The 14,153-nt window shown below is 37.8% G+C and overlaps 1 protein-coding gene across 1 annotated transcript; it reads left to right on the forward strand.

Annotated features, from left to right (window-relative positions):
• Window positions 1-921: 921 nt before the first annotated feature.
• LOC101973760 (toll-like receptor 13) lies at window positions 922-13,693 on the forward strand. The gene is made up of 2 exons (XM_005337505.3): window positions 922-1,097; window positions 8,150-13,693. The coding sequence occupies exon 2, from the start codon at window positions 8,248-8,250 to the stop codon at window positions 11,098-11,100; it is 2,853 nt and encodes a 950-aa protein (XP_005337562.1). The 5' UTR covers window positions 922-1,097; window positions 8,150-8,247; the 3' UTR covers window positions 11,101-13,693.
• Window positions 13,694-14,153: the final 460 nt, after the last annotated feature.

Consider the following 14,153-nt stretch of genomic DNA (forward strand, 5'->3'; position numbering starts at 1 on the left):
GTGCTACCATGGCCTGTGAGAGTAAGCCTTTAACATATGAGCCTTTGAGGGACATTTAAGATGCAAATGTTTTTAAAAATCCTTTTTTTCCCAGTAAAGAATCTGCTATTCAGGCCATTCATGGTATATAATGCAGGGGAGAGTGTTAGAGATTGAAGCAATATAGACTGAATTTTCTTTTCTTTTTCTTTGTGGGGGGTGTACAAGGGATTGAACTCAGGAGAACTCAGCCACTGAGCACATCCCCAGCCCTATTTTGAATTTGATTTAGAGACAGGGTCTCACTGAGTTGCTTAGTGCCTTGCTGTTGCTAAGGCTGGTTTTGAACTCATGATCCTCCTGCCTCAGCCTCCCTAGCTGCTGGGATTATAGGCATGCCTGAATTTTATTTTCTTATAAAAAGTTTTAAAAAATTAAGGATTACATTTTAAACTGAAAGTCTTATGCCAGAATTTTAATTAAAATATCCACAAATATCACATTTAATCACATGTTAAATGCCATGCTTTTAGACTAAATTTTATACATACCGTAAAAAGTACATCCTAAATATTTAAAGTTAGTTCCATTTAAAAATATTTTAACCCTGTGTAAGACAAATATGTACTAGGGTGTCTTGATTTTTCCCTCAGAAAATATGGTCACTGTAAGCAAATTTTCTCTGAAAGGTATATAAATTAAGTAGGTAGACCAAAACAGTTAACAGTATAAAAATGTATCCAGAAGAATACAGGCTCCAATTCTGCTTTAGAAAGTTCTTATTTCTTCACAATCCTTGCTTTATTTTTAACACCATAACAGGAAGGAGTTGGCTTTCTGCCATGTCCTGGTCCTTTCAAAGATTCCTTGCATCAAGCAACTGTGACGGGTCTTTAAAATTAAGCTGCAAAACCCACAGATTGCTCCCTGTTTACTCTTGACTGTTCTCTGATCTCATCCCCTTAGCATGTTGAAGCCAGTTTGACATCTGATTTTAGAAGCCCTTCATTTTGGCTACCTTTAAGAACTCTCCTTCTCTGGCTTGCAAATTTCAGCTTCCTGCTCCAATGTTGGCTCTGATGTTGCACCTTTGACTACAGTATCACCAGCAGCTTCAGGTAACAGAAACCTCCTCCACCAGCCCTGCCACTGTAGAAACATTACTAACAAGTCTTGCCTCTTTCTGGCCTTTGTTGGGGTAGGACATTTGGATGTATAGATGACTTTGGATGTACACACTTAGGACAACTTGATGATTATTGTTTTATTTGAAATTTCCAATGGAAACAAGCAAATATTTTAGGGCTCATATTCTTTGTCTTCTTCCATCTTTGACAACAGAGAATACACTAATTTGGCTATGTCATCTTGTTCCACCCAGTTTTCTCCAGCCACCCCACACTTTTGCAAGACATATTTATTTCTACTACTACCTCTTTCACTCCTCCTCCTCTCCTTTTTCCTTTTTTTTCTCTCTCTCTTTTTGGTATTCACTGTGTAATAGCCCTCTTCTCCTTTTTTCCACTTACTTCTCCTTGCCTTTTTGACCTCATAGGTCAAAATGCCTTAAAGCATTGCATACCTAGCACTGAATCAATGTATTCATCTCAGTCATATTACCAGTGGGCTGCCTTGAAATTGAAACTGAAACTATCATTAGAGCATTGCTTTTTCATTTAATGTGTTATAGACGTGAGTATAAAGTGTGGCTATAACCTTAAGACACCACATTTTCTGAAATACTCAAGAATTTATAAAATGAAATGAACATTCTTCAGAGCAATAATTGAGATAGAGTACATCATACTACACTTATTTTGGTGTCTCCTCAAAGAGCATGTGATTCTCAAATGATGTAAACCTTTCCTTGGTCACTTATCTGCCACATATTAGCATTGCAAGCCCTGTCCTCAGAGTTTCTAGTTCTTCATATGTAAAGTGGGGTTAAGTCTATTTCCCTTGCAGAGTTTTGCAATGAATTAATAAATTTTCATGAATGTGCATATTACTTTTTAATTGATTTTATTTTTAAATATACAACAGTGGAATGCATTACAATTCTTATTACACATATAGAGCACAATTTTTCATATCTTTGTGTATAAAGTATGTTCATGCCAATTCATGTCTTTATACATGAACTTTTTTTTTGAATTACAATTCTTATTACACATATATACCAAAATTTTTCATATTGGTTGACACCCAATTCATGTCTTTGAATGTGCATATTAAGTGCTTGATAGTGTTATAGTTCTTTCCATACTTATAGCCAGTCTATCATTTGTGCAAAATTTAATCTCTGAAGTTTATTGCCTCTATACACACTCTCTTGGTTGATGGTTCTATTTCCATGCCTTTATTTTTGTTCTAGCAAAAGTCAACTACATTCTTCCCTTAAAAATTAGGAGTAGGGTCAGGTGTGGTGGTGCATGCTTATAATCCCATTGTTTTGAGTGGCTGAGGCAGCAGGATCTCAAATTCAAGTGCAGCTTCAGCAATTTGCCAAGATCCTATGTATCTCAAAATAAAAATAAAAAGGACTGGGGATGCAACTCCATGGTAAAATCCCTGGGTTCAACACCCAGAACCCCCTCCCCCCAAAAAAGTAAGAGTGGGAAGTAATTTTCCTAACTTGACATATATCAAAATCTATAGCCAACAGCAACTAATGTAAAACCTATAGATGCCATCTCATTAACAGAAAGATATCCTCTATCACCACCATGATTTAAGATAGTGTTTTAGTCAACTTTTTTTGCTGCTGTGATTAAAAGGATCTCATGAGCACAATTATAGAGGAGGAAAAGTTTATTTGAGGGCTCACAGTTTCAGAGGTCTCAATCCACAGACAGCAATCTCCATTCCTTGAGCTCAAAGTAAGGCAGAACATCATGGCAGAGGGAATCAGTGGAGGAAAGCAGCTCGTGTCATGATCACAAAGCAGAAAGAGAGTTTCTACTTTCATGATACAAATGATATACTCTGAAGCTATGTCCTAAAGTCCCACCTCTTCCAGCCAACACCCTACCACTTCAATTACCACTCAATTAATCTCTATCAGGGGATTAATTTATTGATTGGGTTAAGACTCTTATAACCCAATCATTTCTTCTGTGGAGCTTTCAGGGGACACCTTGCATCCAAATCATAACTGATAGCATTAGAGGTTATGGACAGTATTGTAAGACTATATATTTATATTATATTGTAATATAAAAGAAACAAAAAGAAAATATAAGAATTTGAAAAATAACCACATATTTACAGATAATATAATTATTTTATCAGATAAAACCTAACAGGATCTTGTTATTTCGAGACAGGATCTCTAACTTGCTGAGACTGGCCTTGAACTCACAATCCTCCTGCTTTAGCCTCTTGAGTAGCTGGGATTACAAAAGTAATTACACCTGGTCAGCAAAATGTTTTAGATAGGAATTGAAAAGCAGAATAATCAAGACCCAAAAGACATGGCTTTGCCATATTATAATTAAAATGTTCTGGTTAATGAAGGGGTTGATAAACAATTTTAAGTGATAGGAGACAGAAGATATTTAAATCAGTAAAACCAATAAGGGATTAATATCTAGAATATACAAGAATGCCCACGAGAATGGATATAAGTAAGCAGGTTACTGAAAGAAAAATCCAAAAGGCCATCAAATAAATGGAAAGATTCTGAAAAATCACAAATATTCAGATATCATATCACAGAACCTTACTGGGTAGACTGTCTTATCTCTAATTATATTATCTCCCTGTTTCCCCCTTTTCCTCTGCTCCCAATATTTCTTATATTTTCTCCTTTCTCTTCCTGTTTCCCCATTCCTTTGTTGGTTCAGCATAGGTAAAATGTTTACCTCTCCCTTGTCTTCATGGATCACCAGATCACAATCATGTTTCCTTCTCCTTTCTTTTTGTATTGTTGTTTTATCCCCTTCCCCATTTTTTGAAATAAACATAGTCCATTTATTTATTTACTTTAATGTATTTTTCTAGTTGTAGATGGACACAATACCTTTATTGTTTATTTATTTACATGTAGTGCTGAGGGTGGAAACCAGTGCCTCACATGTGCTAGAGAAGCACTCTACCACTGAGCCACAGCCCCAGTCCCCCTTCCCCATTTTATTTTCTCTCAAAGTTCAAAATAGTGCTTAGTTCTTCACGGAAAGAAAATGAAAAGGAAAGGAGGGGAAGGAAAGGCAGAAGAAAAACATCTGGAAAAAAGTTTGATAGACCAAATTTTGGAAAACTCATGTTTTCCAGTTACATTGTAGAAGAGGGAGGGAGAACTGAAAAGAAAAGGGAGAAGAAGAAGGGGAAAATAATATATTTAAGTAATATTAATAAAAGACAATGTTTGAGGGGCTGGAATTGTGGCTCAGGGGTAGAGCGCTCACCTAGCACAGGCGGGATCCGGGTTTGATTCTCAGCACCACATAAAAATAAAGGCATTGTGTTGTATCCATCTACAAAAAAAGATTCATTCTCTCTCTCCCTCTCTCTCTCTCTCTCTCTCTCTCTCTCTCTCTCAAAAGAAAGACAATGTTCAATTCATTCTACTATCATTCTTACCCCCATACCCCTTTTCTCCCTTTACTCCCCTCTGCCTAGTCCAAAGTATCTCTATTCTTCCCTAGCCCCTCCTTCTTATTGGGAATTAGCATCCACACATCAGAGAAAACATTTGGCCTTTGGTTTTGGGGAATTGGCTTATTTCACTTAGCATGATATTCTCTAGCTCCATCCATTTACTGGCAAAAGGCATAATTTCATTCTTCTTTAAGGCTGAGTAATATTCCATTGTGTATATATACTACATTTTCTTTATCTATTCATCTGTGGAAGGGTATCTAGGTTGGTTTCATAGTTTGGCTATTGTGAATTGAGCTGCTATAAACATTGATGTGGCTGAGTCACTGTAGTATGCTGATTTTAAGTCCTTTGAGTATTAACCGAGGAGTGGGATAGCTGGGTCAAATTGAGATTCCGTTTTAAGTTTTCTGAGGAATCTCCATACTGCCTTCCATAGTGGTTGCACCAATTTGCAGTCCCACCATCAATGTATTAGTGTACCTTTTTCCCAACATCCTTGCCAACATTTATTGTTACTACTATTTCCATTCTAACTAGAGTGAGATGAAATCAGAGTAGTTTGGCTGCTATCAAAAGGGCTAATGTAATAAGCACTGACAAAGATGCAGCTATTCTGGAAAACAATATGGAAGTTCCTAAAATTAAAAATTAAAAATTGAGGGCTGGGATTGTGGTTCAGCGGTAGACTGCTTGTCTAGCATGTGCAAGGCCCTGGGTTTGATCTCAGCACCATATAAATTAATAAATTAATAAATGAAGGTACTGTGTCCAACAACAACTTAAAATATAAAATATTAAAAAATGAACTACCACTGTTTTGGATCCAGCATTTCCACTACTGTGAATATATCCAAAGGAAAGGAAACCAGTATGTCAATAAAATCTCTGTAGCCCTTTGCTCACTGCAATATTATTCACAATGCCAAGAAAAGGAAACCAGCTAACTGTCCATCAGCTAGCAAATGGATAAATAAAATGTGGTGCATATATACAATGGAATAATATTTAATCATAAAAAGAATGAAATCCTGTTATTAACAGCAACATGGATAGAAACAGTTATCACTGTTAAGTGAAATAAGTCAAGCACAGGTATATAAGTACTGCATGATCTCACTTACAGGAGGAATGGAAAAAAGTTGATCTCATAGAAGTTGAAAGTAGAACGGTGGTTACTGGAAGCTGAGGAGAGCAGGAGAGGGGAGGGATAGGGAAGGTTCATTAATGGGTACTTATTAACAGTCAGGAGTAAGGTGTTGAGGTATGCCATTGCATAGTAGGAAACCATAGATAATATTAATGTACCATACATTTTAAAAGGCTAGAAAAAAAGGAGCTTGAAAGCTTTTACCATAGGAACTGATAAAAATTTGAGGGGAGGGCTGTGGTTGTGGCTCAGCAGTAGAGCGCTCGCTTAGCACGTGCAAGGCCCTGGGTTTGATCCTCAGCACCACATAAAAATACATAAATAAACATATTGTGTCCAATACAACTAAATATTACACAATATGCATACGTCAAATCCTCATGGCACTGTAATGTTTATTTCCAGGAATCTGAGTGCCTATAACATGATACTATAATGTTTAGTATATGTATACATGGAAGTGTATACTTTTATGTTTTATGTGTTGGCTAAAAATGAATTTAAAAAAGACAAAAAAGACAATTTTATCATTTTAATACTATTAGAATTGCCAATATTATAAAAGTGTATAATACCAAGTTATTGATGTTGCTTCTTTCGTGGACTACTCTCGTGAGTTTTAATATTACAGACTTCAGGAAGTAGTTTACTTATAAAAACTTTTAAAAGTCACATTTTGTCATTCCATTCAAAGAAACATTGTTGATCATAAATGAACCAATCCAAGAAATTCCCATTTTTTTTTTGTGGGGAAACCAGATTACAACTCTCTCTCTCTCTAACTCTATTATACACACAGTTGCCTGTCTCTATTAGATTCTCTCTCTCTCACTCTCTCTCTCTCTCTCTCTATATATATATATGCATATATATATGTGTGTGTGTAAATGTATATATATATATATATACACATATGTATATACTATTCTATATATAGTTAACAAAGGGGTTCATAAATGATTTTATATATATATATGTGTGTGTGTGTGTGTGTGTGTCTGTGTCTGTGTGTCTGTGTGTGTAACGGATATTTTTTTGTGATTCCTAGAATTACAATCAATGTTAGAAAATATATTACATATTTTTGTGAGCATATAAAATTACATGTGAATGGAAAACAATTCCTCTCCTTTCTCTGGAGTTGCTGGTGCTCTTGAGGCAAGGGCTAGAATCCACAAAAGATGGTGTGCTGGTGTCTGTCTTGTGTTAATGAGAAAAGAATACCATTTTTGTGGGACTAAGGATTAAATCCAGAGGAGCTCTATCTTTGAGCTACATTCCCAGCCCTGTTTTTGTTTTATTTTGAGACAGGGCTTTGCTGAGTTGCTGAGGTTGGCTTTGAACTCGGAATCCTCCTGCTTCAGCCTCCTGAGTTGCTGGGATTAAGGTGTGAGCCATCATGACCAGCAAGAATAAACTTTTAGTGAGCTTTGGAGTGTACTAGACACAAACTACATATTTTGTCTTGTTAAATCATCACAACATTATGAGGGAGTAGGTGTTATCATCTCATTGTATGGATAAGGAAACATGGGTGGAGAGGTTCAATAATTTGTGAAAGGACATAGGATTGGAGCCTAGGTCTGCATGAGCTGATGCTATTTTCACTACATCACAAGTGACTGGGAACAGGTTGAAATTGGAGGCAAGGCTGGAGAAACCTTGGGCATCACACATCAGAATGTAGAGTGACCAAACTAAGTATTGTAATATTTTTTTTGTTTACTATCAATGTCACATATTGTACCAATAGCCTGAGAACTGTAAATGCAAATTGTAATAAATCAGTCCTTTAAATCAAGGACTCCTATATTTGTTTATGTTAAGGTAAGAAGTGACCTATACATCATTTTTTTTGTCCCTATCATGGATGTTTATTTTCTAACTTGATTGAGATCCACAGACTCCTCCATCTCCTCCAGAGATCCTCCATCTCCAATACATCTCCAGTGGTACAATTTCAGGTATCAACTCAAACAACAATAGAGATATTTTATTGTGCAGGGATGCAAGGAGGGTTCAGAAAATTCTTTTTTTTAATGTTTTAGTTGTAGACAGATAAAATACCTTTATTTTATTTATTTTTATTTTTATGTGGTGCTGGGGATCGAACCTAGTGCCTTGCGCATGCTAGGCAAGAATTCTACCACTGAGCCACAACCCTAGCCCCATGGAAATTCTTAAATTGCCTAAATTAAATTAAATATGCAATTGCTTCTTTGCCTCCACGTGCTGACAATTTTGACTGTAGGAGAACAGTAGTCTTTACTGACACACAAAGAATGCTTGGGAAATGGTTTTTGAAGTTCATTTTGGGACAGAGCTTTTTAGATTCCTTGAAGCAACTATGAAATATTTATTAGGAGATAGAAATTTAAACTAAAATATCTCTCTCTCCCTTTTTTACTCTTTTTTTTGCAGCAAAGTCAAAATGGAAAGACCATTCCTTCAAAAACCAGCAGCACAAATGTGAAGGGATATTTTTTCCTATTGTAACTCTGAGGCCTGGGGCCAACAGAATGAGCTCAGAGAGCCTCCTCCCTTCTCAACTGCTTAGGCTCATTTTCATTGGGCTTTGTCTACTGTCTTTGGTAGAGTCATATGGGTTCCGCAAATGCACACAGTATGAATTAAACATCCGCCACGTGTTCTGCATTCGGAAGGAGATCACCAACTTGACAGATGCCATTGGTGACATCCCTAGATACACTACTCACCTTAATCTGACACAAAACCAAATTCAGGTCCTTCCTCCCCATAGCTTTGCTAATTTGTCTGCCCTGGTGGACTTGCGCCTGGAATGGAATTTAATTTGGAAGATTGATAAGGGTGCCTTTAAGGAACTTGGAAACCTGACCTTTCTGAATTTAGTAGAAAATAAGATTGAAAGTGTGAACAACTCCTTTGAGGGACTGTCCAACTTGGAGACTTTGCTCCTGAGCCATAATTTTATTACTTATATTCACAAAACTGCCTTTGTACCTCTTGTCAAATTGAAACATTTAAGCCTGTCTCGAAACCATATCACCAATTTTTCCAATATTCTTGAAGCAGTCCAGCAACTTCCATGCCTGGAATACCTTGACCTTACTAATAACAATATCATATCCTTGGACCATAACCCAAGGTCATTGGTCTCCCTGACCCATCTCAGCCTTCAGGGAAACAAACTAAAGGAATTAAATTTCTCTGCTTTGTCACTGCCTAATCTGACCACTCTGGATGTCTCTCAGAATAGACACCAAGTCATCCAGAATGTGGATCTGGAAACTCTACCCCAACTGAGGAGCTTGAATTTGAGTGGAACACTGGTGAAACTGGAGATGCTTCTAGCCAAGTACCTGCAGAATCTAAGAGAAATGGACATCACTAAGCTGGACCTTAGAGGTGGTCACTTAAACTTGAATACAGTATGTTGCCTCCTGAAAAACTTACCCACACTAGAAGCATTAGTTTTTCAGAAAAATGCCATGGATGCAGGGGACATAAAGCATCTTGCCAATTGCACCAGGCTTTTGTCCCTTGACCTGAGCCAAAACAGTGATCTGGTTTATCTCAATGACAATGAATTTGTTGCTATGCCCAGCCTCCAAAGTCTGCATCTAAACAAGTGCCAGCTTTCCTTCGTCAGCAACAAGACTTGGAGTTCCCTCCAGAACTTGACAGCCCTATACCTGAGCCATAACAAGTTTAAAAGCTTTCCGGATTTTGCATTTTCACCCCTGAAAGGCCTACAATCTCTGTTTCTCTCTAAAAACCCCATCACAGAACTCAATCATATGGCCTTCCATGGGCTAGATTTGTTGAAGGAGCTCAACTTAGCTGAGTGCTGGATAGTAATGATTGACAGTTCATCCTTTGTTCACTTGACAAATTTAGAGAGCTTAGATCTTAGACTCAACAATATTCATACTCTGAAGCAAAGAACCTTTCAATTTCTGAAAAAGCTCAAAGTTCTGATTCTCTCCAGGAACCGCCTAGAAGTTATAGAGGAGAATGCATTTTTTGGTCTCACTCACCTATATTATCTTGATCTGGCATACAATAGCTTGTCAGGTTTTCATTTAAAACTTTTCTTGGGCCTTGAAAATTTAGAAGTGTTGAATCTCAGTTATAATAGGATTACATATGAAACCACTAGGACCTTGCAATTTCCTCCATTCAAGAACCTCAAGTCTTTGAAACAACTCAACCTTGAAGGACAAAATCATGGGATTCAGGTTGTTCCAACCAACTTCTTCCAAGGGCTGAATTGCTTGCAGGAACTATTCCTAGGAAAAAATTCCATGATATTCCTGGATCACCTCCAATTTGACCCCCTGGTTAATCTCACAAAATTGGATATTTCCGGAACAAAAGCTGGGGACCGAAGTCTCTATTTAAATACTTCCTTATTCCAAAAACTCAAAAGACTAAAGATGCTGCGCCTTGAAAACAACAACATGGAGTCACTGACTCCTGGCATGTTCTCTGGCTTAGAAAGCCTTCAGGTCTTCTCTTTAAGATTCAACAACCTGAAAGTCATTAATCAAAGTCATTTGGAGAATCTGAAGTCTTTGATGTACTTTGATCTCTATGGGAACAAACTTCAGTGCAACTGTGACAATATGTGGTTCAAAAACTGGTCAATAAACACAGCAGTTGTCCATATCCCCTATCTCGGGAGCTACCCCTGTCATCAGCCAGATACCCAGAGTTTGTTGATAGATTTTGATGATGCCATGTGTAATTTTGACCTTGGAAAGATCTACTTCTTCTCTTCCTTCAGCCTGGTCCTCACAACCATGGTCTTCTCTTGGTTCAGTGCCAAGATTATTTCATCTCTATGGTATGGGCTCTACATATTTCGAGCCTGGTACCTAGCTAAATGGCACAGGACAGAGAAGGAATTCATCTATGATGCCTTTGTCTCTTTCACTGCCACTGATGAGCAGTGGGTATATGAAGAGCTTGTTCCAGCCCTAGAAGATGGTGGCCAGCCCAAATTTAAGCTCTGTCTTCACCACCGGGACTTTGAACCAGGTATGGACATCTTTGAAAACATCCAGAATGCCATTGATACCAGCCGAAAGACTTTGTGTGTGGTCAGTAACCACTACCTCCACAGTGAATGGTGTCGGCTTGAAGTACAACTGGCCAGTATCAAGATGTTCTATGAGCATGAGGATGTTATTATCTTGATCTTCTTGGAAGAGATCCCAAACTATAAGTTATCCAGCTACCACCGACTCAGGAAACTTGTGAACAGACAGACGTTTATTACTTGGCCAGACAATGTTCATGAGAGGCCACTCTTCTGGGCTCGTATTAGAAATGCCTTGGGCAACAGAACTGTGGAGAAAGACAATGCACAGCTAATAGTGGCTGAGTGACTGAAAGTCTTATAGCCTCAAATCCAACTGTATAATGTTGCCCAAGATATGTGTAGGGTAAGAGTCTGACTATTCTCCAGGCATAAGGACATGCATGGATTGGTCATGACCATAAGACCAGGACCATTTGAATAATGTTCTTCAGGCAACTGGAAGAGTGAAGGGGACTGCCTGAAGAAGCTTCAGGAACCAGGTCCCACCATTAGAGGATTAGATATCTGGAAGGAACACCTGTATTATCAAGGAGAAGGCTTGAAACACCAGTCACTGAAATTCTGGGAATCAGGAAGGCTCTGATATATGCTTGATCGTTGCTCAGTTAGTTTCTCCAAACCAGTTTCTGTTTAGATTGAATGGTACTCCTTTTAAGAACCTCTAACAACAGAAACATAATCAATAGGGTTTAGTAAAAGAAAAAAAACTAATAAAATAAAAAGCAAAACATTAAAAACAACAAAAATGTAAAAATAACAACAGCAGGAAAGTTAAGTTTGTGTCATATTCCCCTTTAGGGCATAAGACTCCAAATGCCAGCTTTTCCTCTAAGTCAGATTGTAAGAGCTAGGAGAATCCCAGTTTGGATCTGTGTATTTACTTAGTGGAAAGGAGGCTTGATGAGGTAGCAGAGAAATGATGCTTGTGGAAATTATTCCCCAGGTGGAGCAAAGCAGCTTCATAGAGCAGCTTTTGTCAGCCATCTTAAGACAGGTGTGTAGATTCCAACGGCTGTGTGTTTCAGGCAATGTCTATTGAAAACAACACTCAGCATAGGATGTCTCTGGAATTAGATAGTCTTGTAGACAGAAAATTTTTAACAGAAAAATGCTCCAAACTCCTACAACAAGAGAGACCATAGAAGAACAGTTTATAGTTTATAAATTATAGTTTATAGTCACATGCCCTTGAGGTTGCCTTTTTCTGATTTTTTTTCTCCAGGAAGGCTTTGTCTTCCTTCTCAAGTTTTCTCCTTATCCTTAAATTCCTGGAGCAGTGAGGGGGGTTGCTGAGGAAAAGGTCCTAAAGGGCAGAATTTTTATTGACTGGGATAGCCAGATGTCTACCTCAATGGGTCCTCACCTGCCCTCTCAGTAACATAAATGACTCTTCGGTATAAAGAGAGGTGGGCATGTTTTGGATGGAACTTTTGTTCATGACTAAATCCAAAAGCATTTGTTTTTGAAATTGTGTGCCATTAGCTGGGGGCTTTTGGGTTAAATACTATATTGCGGCAGGAAAAAAATTGCCATGGGACGTGTAAGAACTATCACATTTCTGAATTTTATTTAAATCCAATAGTCTGATTTTAAGTCCCTGTTTGGTTAGACTGGGGGAAATTTTTAATATCTATCATTATCAGTTTCTCTCCCCTTTCCAACTAGCCTCTAATATTCTTACATAAAGAAAAAAATTTCTCCAATCTTTGTTCCAAATGATTGCCACTTGTGTGCCCAAACTGAATCCCTGATGTCTAAAGGCCTTCTTACTTCTGGGTAATGCTTGGCACTGAAATTGTGCACAGTCTTTTTTTTCCCCTTAAGTCTGTCACGTTCCTGGGCAAGGTGTGGGTCATGGGTGCCAACCACTAAAGGAAACTGCAGACTTCTATTTCTTTTCCTAGTCTTGGGTAATCTTCACTTCTCTGGTTGTTTCAGCCACCTCTCCACTTCCCTTTTAACCTCACAGTTGCCTTCTTCTCTCTCCACCCTGCACATCAGAGAGAAGAGAGGTTGTATTCAAATAATCTCAGCAGGCACAGGGACACATTCCCTTTGACTGGGTGGAAGTATAATTCACTTCCCATTATTACTGATTTTTCCATGGCAGGGAAAACAAATCATAAACTAATATTTAACATAGCACAACACAACATATATAATATAATTAGCATACAAAAACTAAGATCACTGGGCAGCATGCTGATTGATGGCAGTCTAGGATTCCTTGAAACTACAGAGTGTGACCTGAGGGGCACAATACCATGAATAGGGTGTCAGGAAAGGTAAATAATTACTTAAACTGGTTTGTTTTTTGCAAGGATGAACAATCATGCTGGAATAGAGACTAAATTTTATATGCATGTTTTAGGAAACTAGATGAACTGGATCTTCTGTGCATTCAGGATAGGCTGAATACAGATTGCAGGACCCAGTGTAAGATGTAAATATGGTGACACTTGTTTCAAAATCATTCAGATTTTCAAGATAGAGATGGAAGAGCATTTGACCAAGCACAGAGAACTTCTGAGTCTGAGGCCCTGTGTGAGGGCACTGGTTACTTGCCCATGAAGTTGCCTTTCATAACTTAAATCTGCAGATAGGGAATTAGTGGGGATTTCCAAAGGACATATCTATTAATATAGTAAAAGTATGATTGCAGCCAGGTGTGATGGTGCACACCTGTAATTCCAGAGACTTGGGAAGCCAAGGCAGGAGGGTTGCAAGTTCAAGGGCAACATCAGTAACTTAGTGAGACCTTGTCTCACAATAAAAATAAAAAGGGCTGGGGATGTAGCTCAGTGGTAAAGTGCCCCAGATTTCCATCGTCAGTATAAAAAATAAAAATAAAACAGTTATGACTGCTTTCTTGAACAAAATGATGTCTCCAGCCTGAACTGATCTAAGAATTGGGATTGTGGTTGATATTAAAAAGAAATACTGAGGGAGGAGAGAAGAAAGGGGAAATATGGGGGAATAATATTGACTAAATTATATTGATATATATATATATATATATATATATATATATACACACACAAATGAATCCCACTATTATGTAATAGTACATCAATAAAACTATGGAAAAATTTTAAAACTTAGGGGGGAAAAACAATAATACCATTGCCATCAAGACAAAATGATGACACTGTCATTCTTGTTTTATTCATGGAAGGGATGGGGCTGAAATTCAAAGTATATAAATTATAGAAGGATTTGAATTATGTGTATTATATGTGTCAAATATTTACTGCTGGGTGCAGTGGCACATACCTGTAATCTCATTGACTGGGGAGGCTAAGACAGGAGAATCACAAGTTTGAGGCCAGGCTTAGCAAT

The sequence above is a fragment of the Ictidomys tridecemlineatus genome, chromosome X (genome assembly GCF_052094955.1).
Source record: "Ictidomys tridecemlineatus isolate mIctTri1 chromosome X, mIctTri1.hap1, whole genome shotgun sequence".
Taxonomy (NCBI): Eukaryota; Metazoa; Chordata; class Mammalia; order Rodentia; family Sciuridae; genus Ictidomys; species Ictidomys tridecemlineatus.

What these genes read in the sequence shown, in the direction of transcription:
- LOC101973760 (XM_005337505.3), top strand. Translation starts at nt 8,248, where the DNA reads ATGAGCTCAGAGAGCCTCCTCCCTTCTCAACTGCTTAGGCTCATTTTC.